The sequence below is a fragment of the Herpailurus yagouaroundi genome, unplaced genomic scaffold (assembly GCF_014898765.1).
Source record: "Herpailurus yagouaroundi ecotype Mexico unplaced genomic scaffold, PumYag 162, whole genome shotgun sequence".
Lineage (NCBI taxonomy): Eukaryota > Metazoa > Chordata > Mammalia > Carnivora > Felidae > Herpailurus > Herpailurus yagouaroundi.
This window is the reverse complement of record NW_024412403.1, coordinates 71,035,989-71,061,883: the sequence shown is the minus strand read 5'-3', so window position 1 is coordinate 71,061,883 and position 25,895 is coordinate 71,035,989. Positions and strand designations below refer to the sequence as shown.

At 45.2% G+C, this 25,895-nt stretch overlaps 1 protein-coding gene across 3 annotated transcripts in view; it reads left to right on the top strand.

Moving 5' to 3' along the window:
• ITGB5 (integrin subunit beta 5) overlaps positions 1 to 25,895 on the top strand; it is a 122,935-nt gene that overhangs the window by 52,457 nt on the left and 44,583 nt on the right. For 2 of the 3 annotated variants that reach the window (XR_005793323.1, XM_040484771.1), the window contains exons 6-8: positions 14,818 to 14,979; positions 16,637 to 16,732; positions 18,587 to 18,676. Coding sequence is in view for 2 of the 3 variants with exons in the window: in XM_040484771.1 (XP_040340705.1) it covers positions 14,818 to 14,979; positions 16,637 to 16,732; positions 18,587 to 18,676 (348 nt within the window). In the remaining variant the exon portion in view is untranslated. The remainder of the gene's footprint in view (positions 1 to 14,817; positions 14,980 to 16,636; positions 16,733 to 18,586; positions 18,677 to 25,895) is intronic. The other variant, XM_040484772.1, reaches the window with a different exon arrangement.

Genomic DNA, 25,895 nt, shown 5'->3' with positions numbered 1-25,895 from the left:
TTTCTTTCTTTCTTTCTTTCTTTCTTTCTTTCTTTCTTTCTTTCTTTTCCTTTTTTATTAATAAACTTTATTTCATTTCAGAGCAGATTTAGGTTCACAGCCAAATAGAGCAGAAAGTACAGTGTTTCATATAATTCCTGTCTCTGAACCCCCCATTCCAGCCCCATGGCCCCCCCACCATCAACATCCCTCACCAGAGTGGTATATTTATTATAGTCCATGAACATCATTGTCAGCCAGAGTCCGTAGTTAACTTCTGGGTTCACTCTTGGTATTGCATGTTCTGTGGGTTTGGACAAATGTACAATGACATGTATCCACTACTGTTCTATCCTACAGAACAGTTTCACTGCCCTAAAAATCTTTACTTCTCTTCCTCCTTCCTTCCTTCGTATCCCCAAACCTGCTTTTCTTGGAATGTGTAGTCTCTGCCTACTTCTGTTTTAGACCTCTACTTGTCTATGTGTCAGGGAAGCCTTCCCTGATTGAGCCTTCTGATGAGGTCAGAGCACAAAGCCCTTGGTCACATCTACTTCAGTAGCCATTTTGTTTTTATTTGGGCCACTCCTTGAGGGTCTACCTCCGCTCTGAGACAGTAAGCCCCCTGAAGGCAGGGACCCCATCTCTTTTCTCACTGCTGTATTTCCCTAGCACCCAGCACATTGCCTGGCACATAACAGGCCCTCCTTAAACATTTGGTGAATAAACAGATGCTTTGTTCTCACAGATTCCTTTATGCTTCTGAGTTCAGGAACCCACAGGTCACCTGGCTCCAAGCCCGTCCACCCGCCTGTTGTACCAGGCTGCCTCCATGGCATTTACAGTGCTTCATGGACATCCACTGAAGAGAACCAGATGCCATTAGCTGGCAGGACTTTCCAACTCAGCCTAGTCAGTGTATACTGGCAGGTATGGTGGGGAAAGCTAAAGAAAGATGGGGAAAAGTCCCTATGGCTTCTGATTTGAGCTTGCAGGGGTTTGATTTGAGCTTGTAGATCCACCGGAAGGTTATAAACAACCGGTTTGTAAACATTAGAGGGAGCCACATGAAGTTACTGATATTTGACAATCAATGATATTTGATACTTGACTACTAATAATTTCTCCTGCAAAAATAACCTCATGTGGTTCAGCCATGCCAACATTCCAAATGTTTCTCTTCCATTCAGACTGGACTCTTTCATGGAGTCCACATCAGACATGCTGTATTGTGTGTTGTTGGGGCTTGGGCTCAAAGTAAATGTCTAAATCCTGACTCACAGGCCAAGATTTCTTTTCCCCAAGGAAAGAATTACTGCACTTTTGTCCTCCTTGTGTTTAACCACAGAAAAGATTTTTTTTTTTAACTTTTCATTTGAAAAGTATGCATGGAAGCAGGAAAAACAACTAATGGGAACACGATTATTTTATAAAGTGCCCGAAATAGACTTGAATGTCAGCCTGGTAGAGGAAGCCAATCTCAGAACTAACCTCGGTTTTCCTTATGTGCCATGTTCGAATTCAGACTCGGTCCTTGTGTTCAGATCTTCTTTGGGGTCTGCCTGCTGGCTGGTCAGGTCAGTCCTTTTTCCTTCTTCATTTCCTCCCCACAACTTGTTCTCTCCCCGAGTGCTTGCCCGAAAGGGTAACGTACAGTGTTCCGTCATTACTTTTGAAGATCTGTGGAGTACTTACTGCGTGCAGGACACTGTGTTAGGTGCTGCGGGGATGCATAGATGAATGAGCCACGGCTCCTGTCCCTGTGCTCATGACTCTGATTGGATGACCAACAACCTGAGATACCAGTGGAGCACACGGCAGAATGCACAGAGACGGCACCTTAGGAGCCGCTGACTGAATCACAGCATTCTTCTCCTTCAGTGTCTCCCTTGGTCTCCCTGCCTCTTGGTTTCCAATGCTGATGATGTTATTGATTACCATTGGTTCAGTGCTTTCTGAGAGCCAGGCCTTATGCCATGTACTTCCCAGGGCTGATTTTACTTAATCCTTTGAGTGTGGTTTTATTGTCCCCTTTTGATGAAGAAACAAGCCTAGAAAGGCAGAGTAATTTCTCAAGGTTGTTATAGCTAGAAATGACAGAGCCGGAGATGGAAACTGTACCCAGCCCCCTTGCTCTAAGGCCAGAGTTCTTAACCTTGACGTTAGAGTGCCTGCAGACTGTTGTGTTCACACTGGAGCAGAGCGGTGGGAGGCGTGTGCTTCCAAAGACAGCAAGTCCTCCTCTAAGGAACCATTACAATTTCCCAGGTAAGGAGGACTGGTACAGTCCCGGGAGAACACAGTTGCATATGCAACTGTTCTCTGGAACTAAGAGTTTCCTGTTTATCAGGAAGCACTTATAACATGGCTCTGGCAGCCCTAAGCACTTTCCAGAGGGACCACTTGTACCGTCCCAAGGTCAGAATTCTGTTGGAGCCCAGCCCTTTGAGCAAGCATGCTTATCTTTGACCGTGGCTTTATTATCTGTAAAATGGGGACTCTGATAATCTGCCTTCTCATTCATAATTCAGTGGTTCTGCTGTGGCAAGACACTTGTTCAGATGGTGGGTCTTTTCCAGCAATAAGGGGGGCATGTGGCTGGTGACTCTTCAGTGACAACTGAGGCCCATGTGTTGTATTAATACCTTTATGTTGGGTGAGCATTCACTTTAATGAGATTGCCCTTGAGATCAGAACACTCAGTCATTTAAAGCTAGTGCTTCCATCTTCGCTGAAAATGCCCCTGGAATGATGTATTGACTTCAGGCCACCTTGGGGTTTGAACACCATTTACCAGAGAGTGTTGTGAGTATCGCCTCTGAACAAGCAGGCCAGCCCACATTCAGGCAGGCATCCATCAATGTTTCCTAAGGCAGCCGAGCAGGGACATCAGCTTTTCCACATTCCCACGAACCAGCATTTCAGGCCCTTCCTGGCACTTTCCCGTACGGGCGTCATTGAGGCTACCCTCATCGCTTCACATGCCCTGCTGTGGTCCCTGTGTGTAAGCAGGTCACTATGAAATGGATCTGGGGACTGACATGCTTAATTTGAGCTAGTCAGAAGATTCAGCTGCCAAATGCAACACCCGAGTCCCAGCCCTGCTTTCCTCTGTGAGCTCAGATCACCTCCCAGGAACTGCATAGGCCCCGGGGGCTGTGTTTAAGATGGACATTGACTGTGAGAGAGTGGAAGAGGGTGAGTAAGTGGATGGTGCTGGGCTTGGAAGCCATATCTTAGAGGGAGTGGTTAAAGGTTACCCAGGAAGAGAGATACCTGGAGAAAAGCATAGGTGACCTCAGACATCGTCATAGAAGGGGGAATAGACTCCCCTGGCTATTCAGGGGTGGGGAGGTGCTAGGATAGCTGCAGGGAAGCAGGTTTGAGTTCAAGGCAAGGAAGAATTCTCTAACAAAGATCTCTGCTCTGCAGTGGAGCAGGCTGCCAGATGCCAGATGGGGCAGTGACTGTGTGTGTGGGCCCCCTGCCCACGTAGTGGGGGCACCAGAGGAAAGCTCCATGTACTGGACAGGAGCGAGGACAAGATAACCTCTGGGTTCCTTCCAAACTGCAGGTGCTATATATTTCCTCTGAGTCAGTTTTTGGGCCCAGTAGCCCCTGGTGTGTTTATTCTTGAGTAGCCCCTTCTAGCTTGTTTTCTGTTACTCTCAGCAGTGTACCCTCTCAGCTGCCTTTGTATTTGGCTGCCATGACCGTGAACCCTATCATGCACACTCACTTGTGTGCCAGGCACAGCTTACTTTGACCTGATGCCTAAAAAAGCTTTCCCTGCTCCCAGTGGCTTTGCCACGGAGCCACCTTGCCATGACGTAAAAGTCTAGGTACAGTGGGGGAGCTGTTAAGAGGGACCCAGGGACAGACTGGAAGCGGACAAGGGAGATGGAAGCCTATTTTTGATCCCTTGAGTGACCTTCCTCCTTTGTCAGACCTTGCAGTCCCGGATCACGACAGAGAAACCACATCCTCTACTGCCCAGTTCCCGTGCTGTCCTGGGCCAGATGTTAGAGGTAAACAAACCAAGTTTGTCTTCACTCTGGGGAGGAGCCAATTTTTATTTATTTTCTCAAAGCTGGGAAGACCTGGTCTAGCATCTCCGTTCCTGCTTCCCCATTTCTTGGACTCCGGCCTCTTCTTCCCCATTGCACAGAGCCCCAGGTCCCCCTGGCTGACTTCCAGGCCTGGCTGCCTGGGGCCGTCCCAGGAACCATCCCCAGTGACTGCCTGGCCTCGCCCCTCTCCTGCTCTTGCAGCTCCTAGCAGACGGCAAGCGATTCGATAGCTCTTAACTCTTCCCATATTTGGGGGTTTCAAATAAGGTGTTTGCTAGATTGGAAAGCGTACGAGGAGCTGGTGGCATCGTGAGTGTCATGATCGAAGACTTCTAACCTGGCCAGGGAGGGTGTTGGTACCCAGCTCTGATTCTGTCTGTGTGTTCGTTTGCTCCTTTTTCACTGAGTGCTGAGCCTGTGCTGGGCACAGTGCTCTTGTGATTCTGGGGCTTGGGTCCTGCACCCCTTTCTCTTTTCCCTCAGCCCCAGATCTTTGCTGCTTTCTGAGGACAAATTTCCCCACCCACTGAGCTTTCCACCCTGGGAAAGAGTTCTTTGGCCCCAGCCCTGGTCAGGCTGGTTGGTCCCCATAGAACTACAAGGTCTGCCTCCTGGGATGTGGATGGAGTCAGAGATTTGGGGCTTGGTGACGGTTCTCCCAGCCACAGTCTGTGGATGGCTGTGTGTCACATAGTATGGTCACCTACCCATGTGTGTTGCCTGCCTGGAACAGGTGGAATACATGGGGTGACAGTCATACCTCCCTGGCAGAGTGCAGGTGGGTGGCCAGGAGGAAGGCGAACCTCAGGCTATGCCTGCTAACCTGGTGTGTTAGGAAGTGAAGAGAAAACTCTGGAAATTGTATGTAGCATTGTCCAGGGGCTCTGGTTCAACACAGGAATGGCCTGTAAGAGAGAATTGACAGTTTGGGACAGGCCTGGTGCTGTCATAGAACCAGAAAAAGAAGATAAAAAAGATAATTCCAAGGTTTCTAAAGAAGGCATGTGATCGCCCCATTGTCAGAAATGGGGACGCCTGGAGGGGCGGTTGATCTGGGGGTAAATGTGGTGCCGCGTCTTCCGATTAGTTGAGTTCCAGGTCACAGCAGACACTTTGGTTTTTGGTGCAGACCTGGGAGTAAAGCTCAGGAGAAAGGTCAAGTGTGGGCTGTGATCGTGAGTCATCCAAGTAAATCTCCACAAAGGGAGATGGAGGGGTGGGGAATGTTATCTCTGACCTCATCCACCTGCTGGGAGAGCAGCCAGAGGGGCAGGGTGTAGGACAGTGCAGGGGGCTCACAGGAGTTCCCAGTCAGTGCAGAGGCCACAAGAGTGAGGCCCAAGGCCATGGGCTTAATTCTTATCCTCGGCTGCACGTTAGGCTCATCCAGGGAGCCTAAAAACCCTAAGGGCGGGGTGGCAGATCGGCCCAGTTAGGTCAGGACCCCTGGGCATTAGTATTGGTGAGGCTCCCTAGAGGGCCCTAAAGTGCAGCCAGGGCAGAGAACCCTGTGTGCATGAGGGAGGAAGGCAGGATCCAAGAACTGCTGTCTAGGGGTCAGGTGGAGAAGTCTGATTATAAGGAATTGAGGAGAGGAAATAGAGGCCATAAATCTGCCAGTCTTACAAAAGAGAAAGAAGCAAGTGAGATTGGCAGAGTAGCCGGGTCACAAGAAGGGTTATTTTAATTGGCTCACGAGCATGTATTTTAGGCACATGGATGGGAACCAGAAGAGAGACTGAGAGAACAAACTCTCCAAAGAGGGCGGGCTGTATGAGCTGTATTTCCTTGGGGTGGAAGAAGCACTTCTTCTTTGGGGGCAGACAGATCAGAGATGCCAGGAGGATGCCCCTGTGACTGGAAGCCATCCTCAGGTTGTGGGACCAGACACTCTGAGCCACTGGGAGTAGACGAGGAGGCAAGTCCCGTTATCTGTTTCTTTCGGTGATGAAAAAGGCAAGGTCACCTCCTGAGCGAGTGTGGGAACTAGGGGTTTGAAGGCTGAAACAGACCTTGTGGTGAATTTGACGCAGGTCTGAGCATCAAACAAAGAGAAGTTAAGTGAATCGTGACCTTGGCCAGATGCCGGGTTTCTTGCTTCTGAGTCTGGTACATATCCGTCCCGCCCAGCCCCTGACATTTTCATCTAAGGGCTGACTTCAGTGACATTTAATGAAATTGGCTTTTTTTAGAAAAATGTTTATTTATTTTTGAGAGGGAGAAAGTACTCAAGCAAGCAGATGAGGGACAGAGAGAGAGGGAGACAGAGGATCTGACGTGGGCTGTGTGCTGACAGCAGAGAGCCTGATGCAGGGTTCAAACCCACAAACCGTGAGATCATGACCTGAGCCAAAGTTGGACACTTAATTGACTGAGCCACCCAGTGCCCCAAATGAAATTGGCTTTTAAATTTTTGTTTTTACTCTGAGACATGGAGAAAATTTAGCTAAATAGCTAAATAGGTTTGGTTTCACTTAAAATAATTTTTTTCTTAAGAGAAAATATATTCAATCTAAAAATATAGAAAATGCAGATAAGCAGAAAGGAGAATAAACATCACCCATAAACCTACAGTCCAAAGATAAGATTGTATGCTTCTGAATTACGGACGTAAGTCACAGATTCTCAAGTCCAGGGAAATACTGATGATGATCACTGTCAGTTTGTAGTTGCCTACCACATACAGTCACGGAGCTGGGTGTTCCTCCTCTGTTTAATCTTCTCGCCACCCTATTTTATTGCTATTCTTATTATCATCTCCATTTTATAGAAGAGAAGCTGGCCTGGGGAGGATTGAGTAACTTGCCTGAGGCCAGAAGGACAAGCTGAGGCAGGTGTAGGGCTAACCCGAGACTGGCCAGACCAGCCCCTAACTGCTACACGATAGCGTCACCAAACAAAAGAACGTGTGTGAGTGGTATTCCCAGCACATTACTGACATCAGTCTATTTGTATAAATTCTTGTATTAAGAGACTTTATGAGCAAACCAAGTCTTCTTTAAATGAAAGAGCTTCAATGAGGTATACTTGATGTATAATACACTACACATATTGGAAGTGTACAGTTTGAGAAGTTTTGACATGTTTACACCTGTGAGAGATACGTGCATACGTACATATATATGTACATATACATATATATATATATACACACACACAGATACCATGATCAAGATAATGAACATATCCTTTCCCTCACAGTGAGTATTTATGCTTCTTTGTCATTTGCTCCCTCCTGTGCCTCCTATTCCTCACCCCAGGCAGCTACTAATTTGCTTTTTCTCACTGTACATTAGTTTGCATTTGCAAAAATTGTATATATCCAGTATAAATGCTTATTTAGCCTGGTTTATTTCACTGAGCACCATTATTTTGAGATTTGTCTGTGCTGTCAGGTGTCTCCATCCTTTCCTTTTGTCACTGAGTAGAATTCCTTTGCGTGGATGGACCACGTTTTGTCTATCTGTTCTGTCCTGTTGGTAGATGTTTGGGTTGTTTTGGATGGCTGGTAGTTTTTGCTTCTTACAAACAGAGCTGCTGTAAGTGTGTTCGAGTGTTTGCATAGATGTTTGCGTTTATTTCTTTTATCTCTAGACTTGGGAGTGGATTCACTGGGTCATCTGGTAGGTGTTTAACTTTTCAAGAAACAGCCAGAAGTACACACGGCATTTTACATTCCTAACGGCAGCATGTGACTCCACATCTACATCAACATTTGGTGTGGTTGGTCTTTTCACTTTCAGCCATTCTATCAGTGTGTGGCAGGTAGAATCTAATTGTGGTATGAATTCAAGGCTTTAAAGTTTTTTCCATGTTTGTTTATTGCTTGTGAGAGAGAAAGAGCATGGGTGGGGGAGGAGCAGAGAGAGGTAGAGACAGAATCCCAAGTAAGTCTTCACGACGCCGGCACAGAGCCTGATGTGGGCTTGATCTCACAAACCCATGAGGTCGTGACCTGAACTGAAATCAAGAGACAGACACCTAACTGACGGAGCCACCCAAGCACCCCAATTCAAGGCTTTTAAAAACTTTTCAGTATGCAATACTTCATAGTCCCTACAATGATTGTGGAGCCTCCCACATCAAGTAGTGAAAGGTGAAGAGAAGAAATGTAGAAATTATTACCAGTCTTAAGAGTAATAATTATAGGGGTGCCTTGGGTGGCTCAGTCGGTTAAACGTCCAACTTCGGCTCAGGTCATGATCTCACTGTTTGGGAGTTTGAGCCCCCCACTGGGCTCTGTGCTGACAGCTCAGAGCCTGGAGCCTGCTTTGGATTCTGGGTCTCCCTCTCTCTCTGCCCCTCCCCAACTCACACTCTGTCTCTCTCGCTCTCAAAAACAAATAAACATTAAAAATTTTTTTTAAAAAGTAATAATTAGGGGCGCCTGGGTGGCGCAGTCGGTTAAGCGTCCGACTTCAGCCAGGTCACGATCTCGCGGTCCGTGAGTTCGAGCCCCGCGTCGGGCTCTGGGCTGATGGGTCAGAGCCTGGAGCCTGTTTCCGATTCTGTGTCTCCCTCTCTCTCTGCCCCTCCCCCGTTCATGCTCTGTCTCTCTCTGTCCCAAAAATAAATAAACGTTGAAAAAAAAATTTAAAAAAAATAAATAAATAAAAAATAAATAAAAAATAAAAAGTTATAATTATAGATCCTTTTTGTATCCTCTCATGTGCTGAGGGCTTTTTAATACAATTATGTCTAAACCTAGCATCAACCCTGCAAAACAGGATTTTTTCCATGTTACAGATTAAGAAAGCAAGGCTGAGAGAGGTGTCCCAGTTAGCGCAAAGCATATTTGAACTTAGCCTCATCTGTTTGAAAGCTCATGTCCTCTGGCTCCCCACACCATACTGCATTTTGTAGTTATTCTTTCTTTAAAAAACAAAACAAAACAAAACATAATCTATTTTCCCACTGTTGCCTTCTGCTCCAAACATGGAATACAGAACTTAAGCCTTCAAGATAGTCCAGGCGGACAGTAGGAAAATTCTTTCTAATGTAAATTCTCTGTGGAGTCACTGCTTAAAAAAATCTCTGAGCCCAAAAGCCTGGGTTACTGAATGAGGAGGTTCTGACTCGTGCTCTGCAGCCCAGCCTCTGGGCCATCACTTACATAACAGGAGTCCACTTCAGGGAAAACAGAATTATTATTATTATGCTGTGCCATTCTTCATCTGTAGAGCTATTTCTGTGTCAGATGCCACCTTTCAACTTGACAGACATTTATCTTGGACCCAACAATCATTAGTGGAGAGCCTACTAAGTACTTGAATGAATTCTCTCGTTGGTCACGCACACGCGTGCACGCACACACACGTGCACGCACACCCTGCACCATCCTCTCCTCCTGTATGATTGGGTAGTTTCGCTTTGTGAGTGAGAAGCAGATCATCTGAATCTGGCTTCTCTGGCCCTTACTAGTGCAGTGACCTTGGACTGGTTACTTAATGCCTCTGACCACCAGTTACCTCATCTGCACGAGGGCAGTATTTTACCTGCTTTACAGAGGTTGTGGTGAAGATGAAGTGGCATGGTGGAGGTGGAGTAAGTATTAAGTGTTATTATTCCTGGTTTCCTATCAAGAAAAAAGCTTTTGAAGTGTTAACTCATTAGGTCAAAGCTACATGAGTAATTAGGGGTGGCAACAACATTACAGTGCCTGTCCTGGGGCACCTGGGTTCCACATTGTTCTGTGTCCTTGTTGCCAGCTTCCATTATGTTCCTGCAAGTCCTCTGGGAAGCTGTTGTGGAGCAAAAGGAGACTGAAACAGTTAAACAGCAGACCAGCAGCGTTCAAAACCCAGTCTTGTGAAAGTAATACTTGCTTCTGAAAGACAGTTGGGGGGAAAAATGGGAAAAAAGAGAAAGATGTTGCCTGTCATCTCTACCCCAACCACATGATGGTGTATTTTGTTTCAATCTCTCTCTCTCTCTTTTTTTTTTTTTATATGAAATTTATTGTCAAATTGGTTTCCATACAACACCCAGTCCTCATCCCTACAGGTGCCCTCCTCAGTGCCCATCACCCACCCTCCCCTCCCTCCCACCCCCCCATCAACCCTGAGTTTGTTTTCAGTTTTTAATAGTCTCTTATGGTTTGGCTCCCTCCCTAACTTTTTTTTTACCTTCCCCTCCCCCATGGTCTCCTGTTAAGTTTCTCAGGATCCACGTAAGAGTGAAAACATATGGTATCTTTCTCTGCCTGACTTATTTCACGTAGCATAACATTCTCCAGTTCCATCCATGTTGCTACAAAAGGCCATATTGCCACACCCGAAAAACAAATAATCCAGTGAAGAAATGGGCAGAAGACATGAATAGACACTTCTCTAAAGAAGACATCTAGATGGCCAACAGGCACACGAAAAGATGCTCAATGTCACTCCTCATCAGGGAAATACAAATCAAAACCACACTGAGATATCACCTCACGCCAGTCAGAGTGGCCAAAATGAACAAATCAGGAGACTACAGATGCTGGAGAGGATGTGGAGAAAGGGAACCCTCTTGCACTGTTGGTGGGAATGCAAATTGGTGCAGCCACTCTGGAAAACAGTGTGGAGGTTCCTTAAAAAATTAAAAATAGATCTACCCTATGACCTAGCAATAGCACTGCTAGGAATTTACCCAAGGGATAGAGGAGTGCTGATGCATAGGGGCACTTGTACCCCCAATGTTTATAACGGTACTTTCAACAATAGCCCAATTATGGAAAGAGCCTAAATGTCCATCAACTGATGAATGGATCTTACTTTCTTTTTAATAGAAAGTAATGCTCATCTCTTACATGGTTTGTAATCACACTGCCATTAAAGTATTGTCTACTTCGTCTTCCAGCTAACATTACACCTGTTGACCATAAGGTCATACTTTTTTTGAACATAATTTCTTTTGGCCAGAGAGAAGATACCTCCATTTACTTAACCATTCCTAAACAAGATCCCTTTTTGTCACTACTAGTGAAAATATTGCTGTGCATATTTCAGAATACTTCTTGCAGAGAGAGTTCTTGAAGTAGAATAATTGAGTCAAAAGATGTATACTTCTTTAAGGGAATTTTTGGTTATGGAGGGATAGTTTACACAAAGTAAAATTCACCTTTTTAGGCTAAAGTCTTCTAGCCACCCCCACAATGAAGATAGAGATTATTTCTAGAACCCTTCAAAGTTTCCTAGCATCCCTTTGTTGCTGACCCCTCCCTTTATTCTCAGCCTTTGGCAACTACCAATTTGTTTCTGTCCCTATATTTTTGTCTTTTCCCAAGTATCACATGGATGGAGTTAGACAGTAAGTTGCCTTTGGAGTCAGGCTTTTTTCACTTAACATAATGCTTTGGAGATTCATCCAAGTTGTGTGTGTCAGTAGTTTGTTCTTTTTTTTTTTTTTTTTTTCCAGAACAGTATTTCATTGTGTAGATGTACTACATTGTGTCTCTCTGTAAACCACTTGATGCACATTGTTTCTGGTTTTTGATGATTATGAATAACTACTATAATAAGTATTTACATTGAGGGGTGCCTGGGTGGCTCAGTCAGTAGAGTATGCAACTCTTTTTTCTTTTTTATAAATTGATTTTTTAAATTTATTTATTTTGAGAGAGAGAGAAAGAACGAATCCCAGAATCCCAAGTAGGCTTTCCGTCAGCAGCATGGAGCCTGATGCAGGGCTCAAACCCATAACTGTGAGATCATGACCTGAGTCAAAACCAAGAGTCAGACTCTTAACTGACTGAGCCACCTAGGCACCCTGAGTATGCAACTTTTGATTCAAAAGGGTTTAAGCCCCACGTTGGATATAGAGATAACTTAAAAATAAAATCTTTAAAAATATAAAGCTGCGTAGAAATTTTCATGCGAGCATAAATTTGCATTTCTCTTGGGGCTGATGGTAAGTGTATGTGTAACTTTATAAGAATCTGTCAAACTGTTTCCAAAGTTGCTGGGACTTTTGTATTCTCATTAGCAATTATGAGAGTTCCAATTTTTCCACACCATTACTGCCACTTGGTATTGTTAGGGTTGGTGTGTTTGCCATTGGAAGAGCTATCTAATAGCTATCTTATTGTGGTTTTAATGTGCATTTCCTCAGTGACTACCAATGTTGAGACTCCATTCTTGTGCTTATCTTCATTCCTCTCTCTTCTTTGGTGAAATGTTTGTTCAAGTCTCTATCTTTTTAAATTCAATTTATTTTCTGATTCACTTATGAACATTCTTTATGTATTCCGGATATTGGTTCTATCAGATTTTCTTTGCAAATATTTTCTCCCAGTCCATACCTTGTCATTTCATTTTCTTATTGGTATCTTTCAAAGAGCAGATGTTTTTAATTTTGATCAAGTCCAATTCATCAATTTTTATCCCATAAATCATGATATGTAAGAAATCTTTGCCTATACGGAAGTCACAAGGGCTTTCTCCTGTTTCCTTCAAGAACTTTACTGTCTTAGTCCTAATCAATTTTTGTATATATAGGGAGCTTTGGCTTGAGCTTCATTTCTTTCCATATGGATGTCTAATTGTTCTAGTACCTTCTGTTGAATTGACCATATATGCGTGGGTCTATTTATCTCTATCTAGCTCCATTGGTCTTTATGTTTAATGCACTATCTTGATTATGGTAGCTTTATGGTAAGCCTTGACCTTAGATAACGAGTCCCTCAACTTGGTTGTTCTTTTTAGAAAATTGTTTCTGGTCTCCATTGTTTGACTTTCCATATAAATTTTAGACTAAGCTTACATTTTCTCAAAAAGGCCTTCTGGGCATTTGATTGGGATTGTGTCGAGTTTATAGATCAGTCTGGGGGCAGATGACCTCTCAGTGACATTGACACTTCTGATCCATGGAAACTATCTTTCTGTCCATTTTTTTAGGTCTCTGATTTCCTTTAAGGTTCTTAATACACATTGTCAAATTAAAGATTGTTCTACTTTCTTGTCAGGGTGTTTAGCACATTGTTGTGTCCTTGTGAATAACAGATCCACATTTTTCCTACAAAAAGCACTGTTGGTTTACACCCTCTTGATTATGCCTTATCTCCAAAGCATCGTGCCCTCCCTTCCACGGCTTATAATGTACTGCTTTAACTACTTCACAGTTTGAAACTCTTTATCAAAGTCTAACATACCTGCAGAAAACTGTACAAAGAGTGCAGCATCTCAGTCAATTTTCACCAGGTAGAAATACCAGGTCAATAGACAGAACATTACCAGCAACCCAGAAGCCTCCTTGTGACCCTTTTCAGTTATTAACTACCCCCATTCATGCTGTCAAGGGGAACCACTGTCTTGCCTTCTAACATCACAGATCAGTTTTGTCATGGCTTAGATGTCATTGCTGTCAGGGGCCTTCTAGGTTTCTTATTCCAGGTCCCAAAAATGTGCTTGGCCTCCTCTTTGTGCCTTTGCTAGTGCTTACAACGCCCACCCCCTCTTCTGCCTTCTCGGGCATTTCTTCCTCCAGCTTCCTTGAAGAGCCCTTCCTATTCTTCCAGCTCAGCTTAAGTTTCATGCGCCCTGAGAAGGCTTTCAAGCCTCCTCCTCTCTGGTTTCCACTGACATTGTATTTACCTTCATTAGCACCTTAATGGGGATGTGTTGGAGTCCTGTTTCCATTTGACTGTAAACTCTCTGGGATCTGGGACAAAACGTCCCCCCCCCCCACATTAGTCTGACTTTTTGTCACTTATTATTATTGTTTTATTTCCACGCCGCTTTTGGAGCAAGTGAGAAAATATTATGGCTCTTAAAGGCTGTTAAATTCATCAATATGGTGGTAAGAAAGAGGGTGATGCCTTCAACTCCTGATCTGCTGGAAGAACAACACCTTTAAATTGTAAAGTCTGTGAATCCAGTCTTTGGCTTCCATATCAAGCGTGCATGTGTAGATAACTCTCGGCATGTATTCACTCTGCCACCAACATATTTGGGGGTGCCTTTTCACTGTTAGTAAGAAACTGGCCATGTCTCAGTTTCTGTTGCTCTGTATCAGGGCCCAGCTGTTCCTAATAATAATGGCTGGGGTGTTTGTAGCATTGGGGCCACAGTGGCTGCATGTGAGAAATAGAGTCTTTCTCTTGCAATACAGACTGTATGTAGCTGTGCCTTTTGCTGGAGTGGATACATGAAGCAGTAAAGGGAGAACAGAGCTAATCTTACTGACCTTAAACACTGAGGTATTTCAGTTAATGATTGGAGTGGTTTCCACCTATCAGAATAGATGGCAGATTTTACCAAATCCTCCGAAGGCAAGATCCATTGACCATTGGAACACTCCATTCTGGGTGATTTGTGTCTCACTCGGGGACTGAAATGTTCCCTTACTGGTCATCTTAGATAAGGCCAGCTAACCCGAGTGCATTGTCAGGGGTTGGGTTGAGGTGGGTTAAAGGCTTTTCCAGGGATGGAATAATACATGAGGCTCAGAGGGGAAACGTCCAGAAGGGGTAGCCCTCAGGTATAACCAAAAGGAACAGAGAAGCATATGGTGGTTGGGAGGGAGGTTCCGGGTGCCTGGGCCTGCACGGGCCCAGCTGTGCAGCTGTGTCTCTGTGCATTTAGGCTTCCCCAGTTCAGGCTGTGTCTCTTCTGAGTTCTGTGGATCATTCTTGAGTGGTTTCTATGAGTGCTCCCCGGCTATGCACGTAGAAGAATGCCTCTGATTCAGACCACGACCCTGGGAGACGGGCCAGTGCGGCTTTCTGATGTCCTGGGGCAGGCCTGGGCAGCAGTCAGAAGCTCCTGGCCCCCCTCAAACTTCTGTCCCTTAGGAGAAGATCGGCTGGAGAAAGGATGCGCTGCATTTGCTGGTGTTCACTACAGACGACGTGCCCCACATTGCACTGGATGGAAAACTGGGGGGCCTGGTGCAGCCACACGATGGCCAGTGCCACCTGAATGAGGCCAACGAGTACACAGTGTCCAATCAGATGGTGAGGACCAGGGGTCCTAGCCCCGCTCCCATGATCCTGCCCATGGGCCAGGTGCTCACCTGGCCCTCTACTCATGGACTTTCCAGTCCGTTCTGGGAATTGGGTTTCTAGTCCATCTTCTCCAGCTAGGCTTTCAGAACTCATTAACTCGGAACATTTCTCACAGATTTCCGCAGCTGGTTCATCTTCTGCCATCGTGCACCTAAATGGAAGCATTTAGTTAAGGAAGAAGTGACTTGGGGAGACCAGATAGATCTCAGAGGGGAGAGGTGAACTTACAGGAGGCCAGGGACTGTGCTCCTGCAGAGATCAAAACTTGCATAGAAGTTATAGGGCAAAATAAATGAGGATAAGACATTGTGACTTCTAGAAAGGGGCTCCCTGAGGCACTGAGTCCTGTCACCTTCAGGAGTGGGGCTGCAGGTGTCCTGCACAGAATGGGAGGCCCCAAGGACCTTCCACTGTCAACAGTCTATGACCATCACCGTGTCATTGAAAAGAATTTATGCAGAATTTCAAACATATATCATAAAAATAGATCATTGGAATGAACCCCTATATGCCTATTGCCCAGATGCAATAGTTACCAAGATCTTGCCACATTTACTGTGCAAACAGGCAAACAAACAAAAACCTGTACCTCTATCTTCCCAAATCCATTCTGGGAATACTTTGTAATTTTCTTTGCTTGGCAAGCCCATTTTCTCCAGTTTCAAGCCTTCCATATTATCCCAAGAATAATGGAGTCTGGAAAAAGGACTCCTAACTATAGAACTTGATAACTGTAGAGCTAATGAGGACCCGTCTACCCATCATTAGCCCTTAAAATCCTTCAGGACATTATTAGACTGCCTCTCAGCCTCCACCCTCCCCTCCTGCTTGGACCCCTCCCGCACCATAGCCCAACATTTAAGCGAGAGGTCAACAGCCTCTTCTGCCCATTCTGAGTAGTGAGCAGGACCCATGAGAGACATTGGGGGGCCTAGTTGTTGGGCTTAGGAGAAGGAAAGTAGGGCAAGGAGTTAGGGAGGAGAAGTCGTAAGGAAGATAAAGATAATGGTTGCTGATGGTAGATGATAGGGTATGGTGGCTGGACTTTGGGGGGCCTCTCCTCTATGCCCCATCCTTCCTAAAAGGATGGAGGCACAGACCAGCTGTGGGAATCTTCCACTCATTATGTCTCCATTCTGGCTTGGGAGGGGTGAGGGGAATGCATCTAGTTTGGGAGGTGCCAAAAGGCCCTTACCTGGACATCCTTTCTGCATATTTCCCCAATTTGGAGCTGCCAGTGGGGCTTGGTTATTAAGGATGGCCAGGGGAAGATGCTTTTCCTAACAAGTGTGGGTTCCTGAATGCATGTTGGAGCTGGGGATGGTATCTCAGCCTGTTAGAAATGTTACAGCCTTGGGGCGCCTGGGTGGCTCAGTCAGCTAAGTGACTTCAGCTCAGGTCATGATGTCACAGTTCGTGAGTTCGAGCCCCACGTTGGGCCCTGTGCTGACAGCTCAGAGCCTGGAGCCTGCTTCAGATTCTGTGTCTCCCTCTCTAGCTGCCCCTCCTCCGCTCACATTCTATCTTTCTCTCTCTCAAAAGTAAATAAACATTAAAAAAAAAAAAAAGGAAACATTACAGCCTTGACCTTTTGCCTTGGCACTAGGACTATCCATCTCTTGCCTTGCTTGGAGAGAAATTGGCAGAGAACAACATCAACCTCATCTTTGCAGTGACAAAAAGCCACTATATGCTCTACAAGGTAAGCCTCGAGGGAATGAGGGGAGCCAATGGCCTGATTCTGGGGCCCATGATGACCCGAAGGTGAATAGGAGATTAGGATGTGGGGTGAGGCAAAGTGTGAGGTAGTGGTCTGAGGAGTGTTTCCAGCCTTCCTCTATGTGGGAGATCCAAGGGAGAAGTGAAATATAGCTCTGCCTTGATCTAGTGGGAAATAATAGTATTGATGAAGCTATTCAACATTCACTTAGCAGCACATGCCTTTATAAGCAATTTAAACATAGGGCATCTGATGTCATCCTGAGAAAAACTTTGGAGACAGTAGGAGCTCCCATTTTTCAGATGATGAAATGGATATATAATGTAATCCATAGGGAAGGACAATATAAAATAAAAGTGTACAGAAAGAAAACTAAGGCATTGAAGCAGGTTACATTACTAATTCCAGTATTCCCAGAGTTTTATGCCTTACTCACAGAGTAGGGCAGGCCAAGGGGTCAGTCTGAGATAGGATTTCCCAAAGAAAACAATAAATGTCTTGGGCGAATAGAGCAGTCTGTGTATGAACCTATTCTGTCTCAGAGACTTTTCCTGGGCAATCCTCTGGGCCATCGTTATAAAATCCTCTCGTGAATGTGTTCTTCCTCACAACCACAGGCAAGTCACATTTTGAACTAGAACTATCTGAGTTGCTCAAGGAGTGTTCATGTAAGCTAAATGTAAAACTCGGCTCACCTCTGACTTCCTTTGACTTGAGAGGTTATGAGAACTGAGTCAGCAATCCCTCCCCAACCCTGTCCACCCCTCAGACTGCCTGCCCCAGTCCCCTCTCTGGGCTGCTCTTAAATACCCACAGAAGAACCTCTGTCTGATTGTGTCTTTCTATTACTCCTGCCTGAGATTATCACTGATAAAATTCCACTTAAAACTTCAGTTCTTTCTCTTCTGTTAGTCTGAATCAATTTTAGAAGATGAAAACAAAGGAAGAGGATTGTTGGTTTTATTTTTTTGTTGTTCAGATAGAAGGATAAAACCCAGCCATTTACACGTAACTTCTTTAGAGGGATCGATTGCACTGACTAGACTGGGAATGCTTCCAGATACTTCAAGATGGAATTGATCCACTTTGGCCTAAGCCATCCTTGCTCAAAACCAAGGACACCTTGCTCAGGGAGTAGGTCCACATAGTCCAAGGCAGGCTGAGGGCAGTGGGTTTTTCTAGAGGTCTAGAAACTTTAATAAGTGACATACTCAGTCACTAGGACAAATGAAAGAGGAAAGGCAACCACTTCAAGGCTGCCTGCTGTGCCACAGGATTTCACCCAGAGATACCCAGATGTCCTTGGGAGGCCATCATTCACATGTCAGTTCCCTATTCAGGAAAGAGGCCATATTTTAGAGACTTAGAAGAGATTCCTCTTTTACTCCTGCTGAAAAGATTGTGAGCATCCTTGAGCTGAAGCTGGGAATATGGATCTAGGTAGACTTGAGGAAAGATGGCAAGAATATCAAGAGTATGTTGTCCATAGAGGATGAAATTTCAGAGAGTTGTCTGTTACATGCCAGACGGGAGCAGCCTCCCAGAAGGAGCAGGACATTCTACTTTGGGAACAGATCTTGCCAGGCCCCTTTGCACTTAGACCTTCGAAGGTTGATGTTCCACAGCCTGCTGCATAGCTCTGTCCCCCAGGGCCCGTGCTCGACTTTCCTTGTGACACCTTCTCCAGTTTATGGTGTGCGAGACTGGCAGAGTGTGGTGCTGGGGGGCCCTTGCTGGTCTAGCTCAGGAGACCAGTGTTTACTCTTTGACGGTATAGAAGGACAAAATTGGCATATATCTCTTCTTTCTTTTTTTTTTTTTTTTTTTTCCTTCAAGAATTTTACAGCCCTGATACCTGGAACAACAGTGGAGATTTTACATGGAGACTCCAAAAATATCATTCAGCTGATCATCAATGCGTACAACGTAAGTCACCAGTTTCTTCCCCACTGCCGCCTCCCGCCCTCTCCCGCTGAGGCTCCAGGAGCTGCTGTGGACGCAGGTGGGCAATGAATGCGTACATGGGCAGCCTGCGTACATGGCTCTGCTTCCTGCCGCCTGCCTCTTGAGTTTGGTGCCTTCCTCCTTCACTCCGGTTTGTGGTGGAGAAGGCCCCCATCCTACTTGATGCATCCTCTCCCCTCACCTCTGTTCTCTTGACTCTCATCAAAATTTGAACCCAGTGAGCAGCAAATGGCTCAGTCAGACTCCGGCCAGTGGCCCCTGGACATGCTCAGGTTCTCACTCCGTGACAGCCTGGGCCCCCCACTGGAGCACCACGGTTGGGTGGGCACAGGTTCTCCCTCCTGTCCTCCTTTCCCTCAGTTCCAGATACCCGAGGAGTACTTGACTCAGACCTACTTTTCTCAGGAAAATGTCAGGCACAGGTTCTCATGCTGGCAAGTTTATACCCTCAGCTCTCCCCTCCCTGCTAAGCCCCGCGAAGGTTATAGCTTCCAGTGTCCACTCAGTCCTTCACGGGGCCAGGTAATTCGCAAATTGGAATTCAGGGTACATCTTCCTGTTAAATCAAAGTTCTACATAAAGCAAATATCGTTGAAGTAGCACTGCTAGTCCTAAACTCATGTAAAATAGACATTTGTGGGCAGACCTGGGAACCTGATTATCCACTATGGCATCACATGTGTGGTAGAGAAGCCATCTTACTTTCCCAACCATGACTGATGTACAAATGAGTATGTGGAACTCTGCCTTTCCAGGGTTGACTTTGTCAACCTGCTGGTGCAGCCCTCTTTTGAGTTACAAACTACTGCTCAGTTAGACCGGGAGTCGGAGGTAATGTCCTCACCACTGGGGGACCCCAGAGCCCTCACTGGTCCTGGCGTGAGCTGAGTGGCAGTGAGGATTTGTGGATGGTTTTCTGTCCTCTGCCCTCCCCATCTTCTATTGCACACAAGGATCTTCTTCCTCTCACAAGTGCTCTGATTCCCCCTCACTCCTAGAACTTCCTGTTGAGAGAAACCAGACTTCCTTCCCCTCTTCCTACCCTGTTCCCTACACACTGACATCCTCTTTTCTGTTCCCTGACATTTAAGTCTTCACCAGACTCAGTGGGCCAGGGTTTCCAGGGTCACCTCTGGTGGTTTTCACATTTCCACGGTGAGTGGAAACGTGACCTACTGAGAGAGTGTCTGGGAAGAGAGTGTGTGTGTGAGGGAGGGGGCCCAGGCCTGCCAAATGTCACCCCCTTTCTGAGGGCCTCTCTTTTTGTGAACTTATTTGGCCTCAAGCTCTGGATGCTGGACCAAAGGAGTTAAAGTAGGAGCTAGGACTGCTGCCTCTGGGGGCACCGTGGCTGAGAGACCCCTGGGTAAGGAGAGGGGCTGCTGCTAGGCCTGCTGTCACTGGGGGTGGGGGTGACCATAGCTTGTCTCCTGCCAAGCCCATACCTTTGGGGAATAAGTGGCTGAAGAGCAAGCCCATCTTGGGTTCTAGGGTGGGTGAGAATTTCTCCTGGGTTTCTAGGGTGGATTTTCATCCTCAGTCAGCTACTGAGTTCAGATCCTGCCGGGAGGCTCCCCAGGAGCCTCTGGGGCTACCTCTGGGGCTCCCCTAAGAGTGCTACCTGCTGAAGGCCTAGGCCCTCTGCTCCTCATGACTTTAAGAAAGGAGAGCATAATGACTCTGAGTTGCACAGAACTGACTGGGTGGTATTTGCCAGAAATGGAAAAAACACTCTGCTCTGTCGGTGCTTTGTGTGGCCGGGTGGTTCTGTACTTTGATACCCGTGTGTGGGACCACTAAAAACCAGGGAGCACAGGGCATTGTAGGTTTTCTTTGTGGGAGCTTGTAAATAACTGGGGGAGTTCTTTCCCTGAGATGTGTTACAGTGGCTCTGAGCAGGTTTATTACATATAAATTCATCTTTTTTTGTAATGTTTATTTATTTATTTGAGAGAGAGAGAGAGTGCATAAGCAGGGGAGGGGCAGAGAAGGAGGAAGAGAGAGAGAGAATCCCAAGCAGGCCCTGCGCTGTCAGCCCAGAGCCGGATGTGGGGCTCGATCTCATGAACCATGATATCATGACCTGAGCTGATACCAACAGTCAAAAAACTTAACTGACTGAGCCACCCAGGTGCCCCTAAATTCATTTTCCTAATTAAAATCCAGGGACCTGGGGAATATGCTTCGTGTGGTTGGTGGAGGTTAGGAGAGGAGCCGAGAGCCCTGTCTGCTGTTAAGGAGTCAGGATTGGGATGAGTATATTTTCTAGGCAGGAGCTACATTTAACCTGGGATGAAACCCCTGAAGAAGTCTGGGAATCCAGGACTGTAGCTTAGCTCTGAGTTCATCTGGTTCCTATGAAAGAATGCGTTAGGAAATGAGACACACAACTTATGAATGAACATTTGAAACTCAACTATTTTTTTTAATTTTTTTAATGTTTATTCATTTTTGAAAGACAGAGACAGAGCACAAGCAGGGGTGGGGCGGAGAGAGAGGGGGACACAGAATCCGAAGTAGGTTCCAGGCTCCGAGCTGTCAGCGCAGAGCCCGATGTGGGGCTCGAACTCATGAGCCGCGAGATCATGACCTGAGCGAAGTCAGATGCTCAACCAACTGAGCCACCCAGGCACCCTGAAACTCAACTTTTAACATGGGTGATTCTGGAATGCTATCAACAGTTCACTGGAAGAATTTAAAGCAGCGTTATTGAGATGGGGAACAAATAAACTGTACAGATTGAAAGTGTAAAACTTGTTAAGTTTTGACACGTGTACACATCTTTGAAACCATCACCACCATCACCACGGTATTGAACGTGTGTGTCAACCCAAAAAGTTAGGATCGTCGGTAATTCCCTACTTCTGCCTCTTTCCCTCAGTGGGGATTTGAAAGCTATTAAATATACGAATGTGAGACAGCAAGGTATTTGGAGCCAAGTCCAGCGGGTGGAAGCCGTGTTGGTGCCCAACAGTGATTAGGACCTGCTTCACTGGCTGTGGTCATTTCTGACAGAGGGGAGGGCCCAGGCTGGGCCTTGAGTGTGCGTGTGTGCGTGTGCATGTGTGTGGGGGAGCTTAGCGGTGGTTATCCTTTCACCTGCTCCTCTCCTTGGCCTGGATCTAAGCCCAACTCTACCCGGACTGTTTGCTTTTCTCTGTGTCACCTTACTGCCTCGGCAGTTTGTGGCGGATCCCATATGAGTCATGCAACACATGACTAAGTATGGGTGTTGACTTTGACCTCCCCTAGAGAGCTGGCAAACCGTCTGTGGGGACATTCTGAAAAGATTTTGGTTGAAGCACATGTAACAGATGAAATAGCTGTGGTTTTTAGCTAGGCTGCGGAGGGAGCAGAATGGGAAGGGCATGTTTAATGTCTCGTAGACTCAAGTCTGTTGTATGCAGCTTTCATAATGTGAAACTTCAACTCTGGGCTTTGATTTATATATCTTTTCTTGCTCTGCCAAATTCTTCATTGCGAGAGATCACCAAGTCCTCCCAAGGGGGTTTAGCTTGGCTAAACTGGAGCTTGGCTGTACTGGAGGTGCTAAGGAGAGCCCCGAGCCCAGAGAGAGGCCCTGGGTGCACACATACAGAACACGAGCACTGTGTCACATTGAGAAAGGGGACAAGGACTCAGAGAATCACTGGGGGCTCTTTTCAGAATGGGAAAGAACAGAAGGAGCTGGAAACCGCTAGAATTGCATGTGGAGGGTGGTATCAGAGGCTGTGGTTATGTGTCTCCTAGTGGAGCACATGTTTCTCTTTTTGTTGTTGCCATAAAGTCTGCGCCCACCCATTCCACAGCTGGCCTGACTTAAAGCAATTGCAGATGTGACCTAGGCTGACCGAGTATTTTAATAGCCTTTAAACTTCTGACATTCTTGACATTGTCTCCTTGTCCCAGGATGAGGAGTAAGGAAATGTCTTCAGGGGCAGGGCTGGTAGGAGTTAACTGAATCAGGAGTCATCTGTAAGTCTTCATGTATTGCCTGTAGCTTTGCTTCTTTATTATATTTTATGCTCCATTCCATTCATTCATTCATTTGTCCAGCAAATATATAATAATGGCCTAATGTGTGGCAGATACCGTCTACATCTTGAGAAACAAAACAAAACAAAAACAGCAAGCAGAATACAGTCCTGCCCTCTGGGAGGCCATAGTCTTTTATAGGAGATAGACCTTTATGATCAGAATACAACCTGATTGTCCATATTCTCCAAGGTCAGAGCACTGCAGGGAGATCAAGAAGGCCTGGTTCTGTCCTGCCTGCCTCTAGGCGCTGAATGACCCTGGGCAATGCCTTTTCTTTGACCTCAGTTCCCACTTCTGTAAACTGATAGGTTTAAACTGACTGAATTATCTTCATGATTCCTATCCCCCCGCCCCCCCCCCACTGTCAACATCTTAAGAGTTTCTGATTCCTATGGGGGCCAGGAGTAATAAAAACTTCAGATCACAACACAAGGCTTTGGGGGTCTAGACTAGAGCATAGATTTAATTTCTATCCATTATAGTTACCAATTAATTCAGGAGGAGTCCCAGTCCCCAGTGCTCTTTCTCCCCCTGCCAAATTCCCCATTAACCCTTCTGGGTGGCAGCTCCAGCAGACCTTCTTGGGGAGGGAGGATTGGTATTTCCTCCTAATGTCTTGTTGGTGAGCTACAGGGCCCTCATGTTTTATGTGACTGATCCCAAGTAATTTTTTATGTAGCTCCAGTCTACCTAGCCCTTTTATGATACATTGATTTGCCTTATTCTCATAGTTATTTGCAATTCAAAAATATATATATCAAAAAGAAAGTTAATGTTTGTTCATTTTTTGAGAGAGAGAGAAAGAGAGAGAGAGAGCAAGCACAAGCAGGAGCAGGGTAGAGAGAGAGGGAGACACAGAATCCAAAGGGGGTTCCAGGCTCCGAGCTATCAGCAGGGCTCGATGCAGGGCCCGAACCCATGAGCTTTGACCTGAGCCAAAGTCAGACGCTAAACCGAATGAGCCATCCAGGCACCCCCAAACATATATATTTTTAAAATTGACCTTGTCTTAGATATAATATAAATCTATAGTAATCAAAATAGTACGGTACTGGTACAAAAATAGACACATAGATCAATGGAACAGAATAGAGACTCCAGAAATAAATCCACAGTTGTATATCAGTTAGCCTATGTGAAAGTAGGCAAAAATATACAATGAAACAAAGAAAGTCTCTTCAGTAAGTGGTGCTAGGAAAACCGGAGAGCTACATGAAAAAGAATTAAGCTGAACCACTTTCTAACATGTATATAAAAATAAATAAAATGGATTAAAGACCTAAATGTGATACCTGAAACCATACAAATCCTAGAGGAGAGCACAGGTAGGAAATTCTCTGACATCAGTTGTAGCAACATTTTTCTGCATGTCTCCTAAGGTAAAGGTAAGAAAAGCAAAAATAAACTATTGGGACTACATCAAAATAAAAAGCTTTTGCACACTTGAAGGAAACATCAACAAAACAAAAAGACAGTCTACTAAATGGGAAAATTTATTTTCAAGTGACATATCCAATTACAGGGCTAATATTCAAAGTCTATAAAGAATTTATAGGAGTGTCTGGGGGCTTAGTTGGTTAAGCGTCCGATTCTTGATTTTGGCTCAGGTCGTGATCTCATGGGTTCAAGCCCTACATCACATTCTATGCTGATGGCACAGAGCCTGCTTGGGATTCTGTCTCTCTCTCTGTCCCTCCCCTGCTTGCTATCTGTCTCTCAAATCAATCAATCAATCAATACATACATACATACATATACATAAATACATAAATATTAAAATAAAAAGAATTTATATAACTCAGAGTGCCTGGCTGGCTCAGTCTGTAAAGCATATGACTCTTGATCTTGGGGTTATGAGTTTGAACCCCATGTTGGGTGTAGAGATTACTTAAAAATAAAATCTTAAAAAAAAAATTATACCACTCAGTACCAAAAAATGATCATTAAAAAATGGACAGAGGACCCAAATAGACACTTTTCCAAAGAAGATATACAGATAGCCAATGGACACATGAAAAGATGCTTGACATCATCAGGGAATTGCAAATCAAAGCCACAATGAGACAGTACCTTACGCCAGTCAGAATGGCTAACATGAAAATGACAAGAAGAAATAGCAAGTGTTGGCGAAAGATGTGGAGAAAATGGAACCTTGTGCACTGTCGTTGGGATGCAAATTGGTACGACCACTGTGGAACATAGTATGGAGTTTCCTGAAAAAATTAAAAATAGAGTACCATATGGTCCAATAATTCCATTACTGGGTATTTACCCAAAGAAAGTGAAAACACTAATTTGAAAAGATATATGCACCCATGTGTTTACATATTTACAAGAGTCAAGATATGAAAACAGCTTAAGTGTCTGTCATGGGCAAATGGGTAAAGAAGTCGTTGTATATATACACAATGGAATATTATGCAGCCATAAAAGGATGATATTGTGCCATTTGTGACAACATGAATGGACCTAGAGGGTATTATGCAAGTGAAGTAAGTCAGACTGAGAAAGACAAATACCAATGATTCTACTCATAAGTGGAATCTTAAAAAAAAAAGAAACAAACAAAAAGCAGAATCAGACCTACACATAAAGAGAACAAACTGATGGTTGCCAGAGGGGAGGGGAAGTAGGGGATTGGGCAAAATGGGTGAACAGGAGAGATACAGGCTTCCACTTATGGGATGAATAAGTCACAGGAATAAAAGACACGGTAAAAGGAATAAACTTTTTGACTTTTCAGAAATAACTTTTAAGTTTCTTCCACTCGGTCTGAGCCCGTTAGCATAGCTGCCATTAGGACATCCATCCATTCATTCAACAGAAGCTGTGTTCGGTCCTAAGGAGGAATAGGGTATGGCTCTGGGAACTCACAGCTCAGTGGGGAAGACAGCCTTGGAAATAACTGATTGTGTTTAGCAGGAGAGTGCTGTTGAGTGCTGTATGTTGAGAGGTGCTCACCAAACTCTCTGCCAGTTGAGGCTGGCACAAGAGGAAATGGATTGAAGAAAGAGTATTTTTAGAGTTGTGGAAGCACTTGAACAATTTGTCGCAAAGGAGGAGACTATTTTTTGCAGAGAGTATTTTCAACAAGCTATTAATTTGTTGGGAAAACTGCATATGTAACATATTCAAGTTTAGC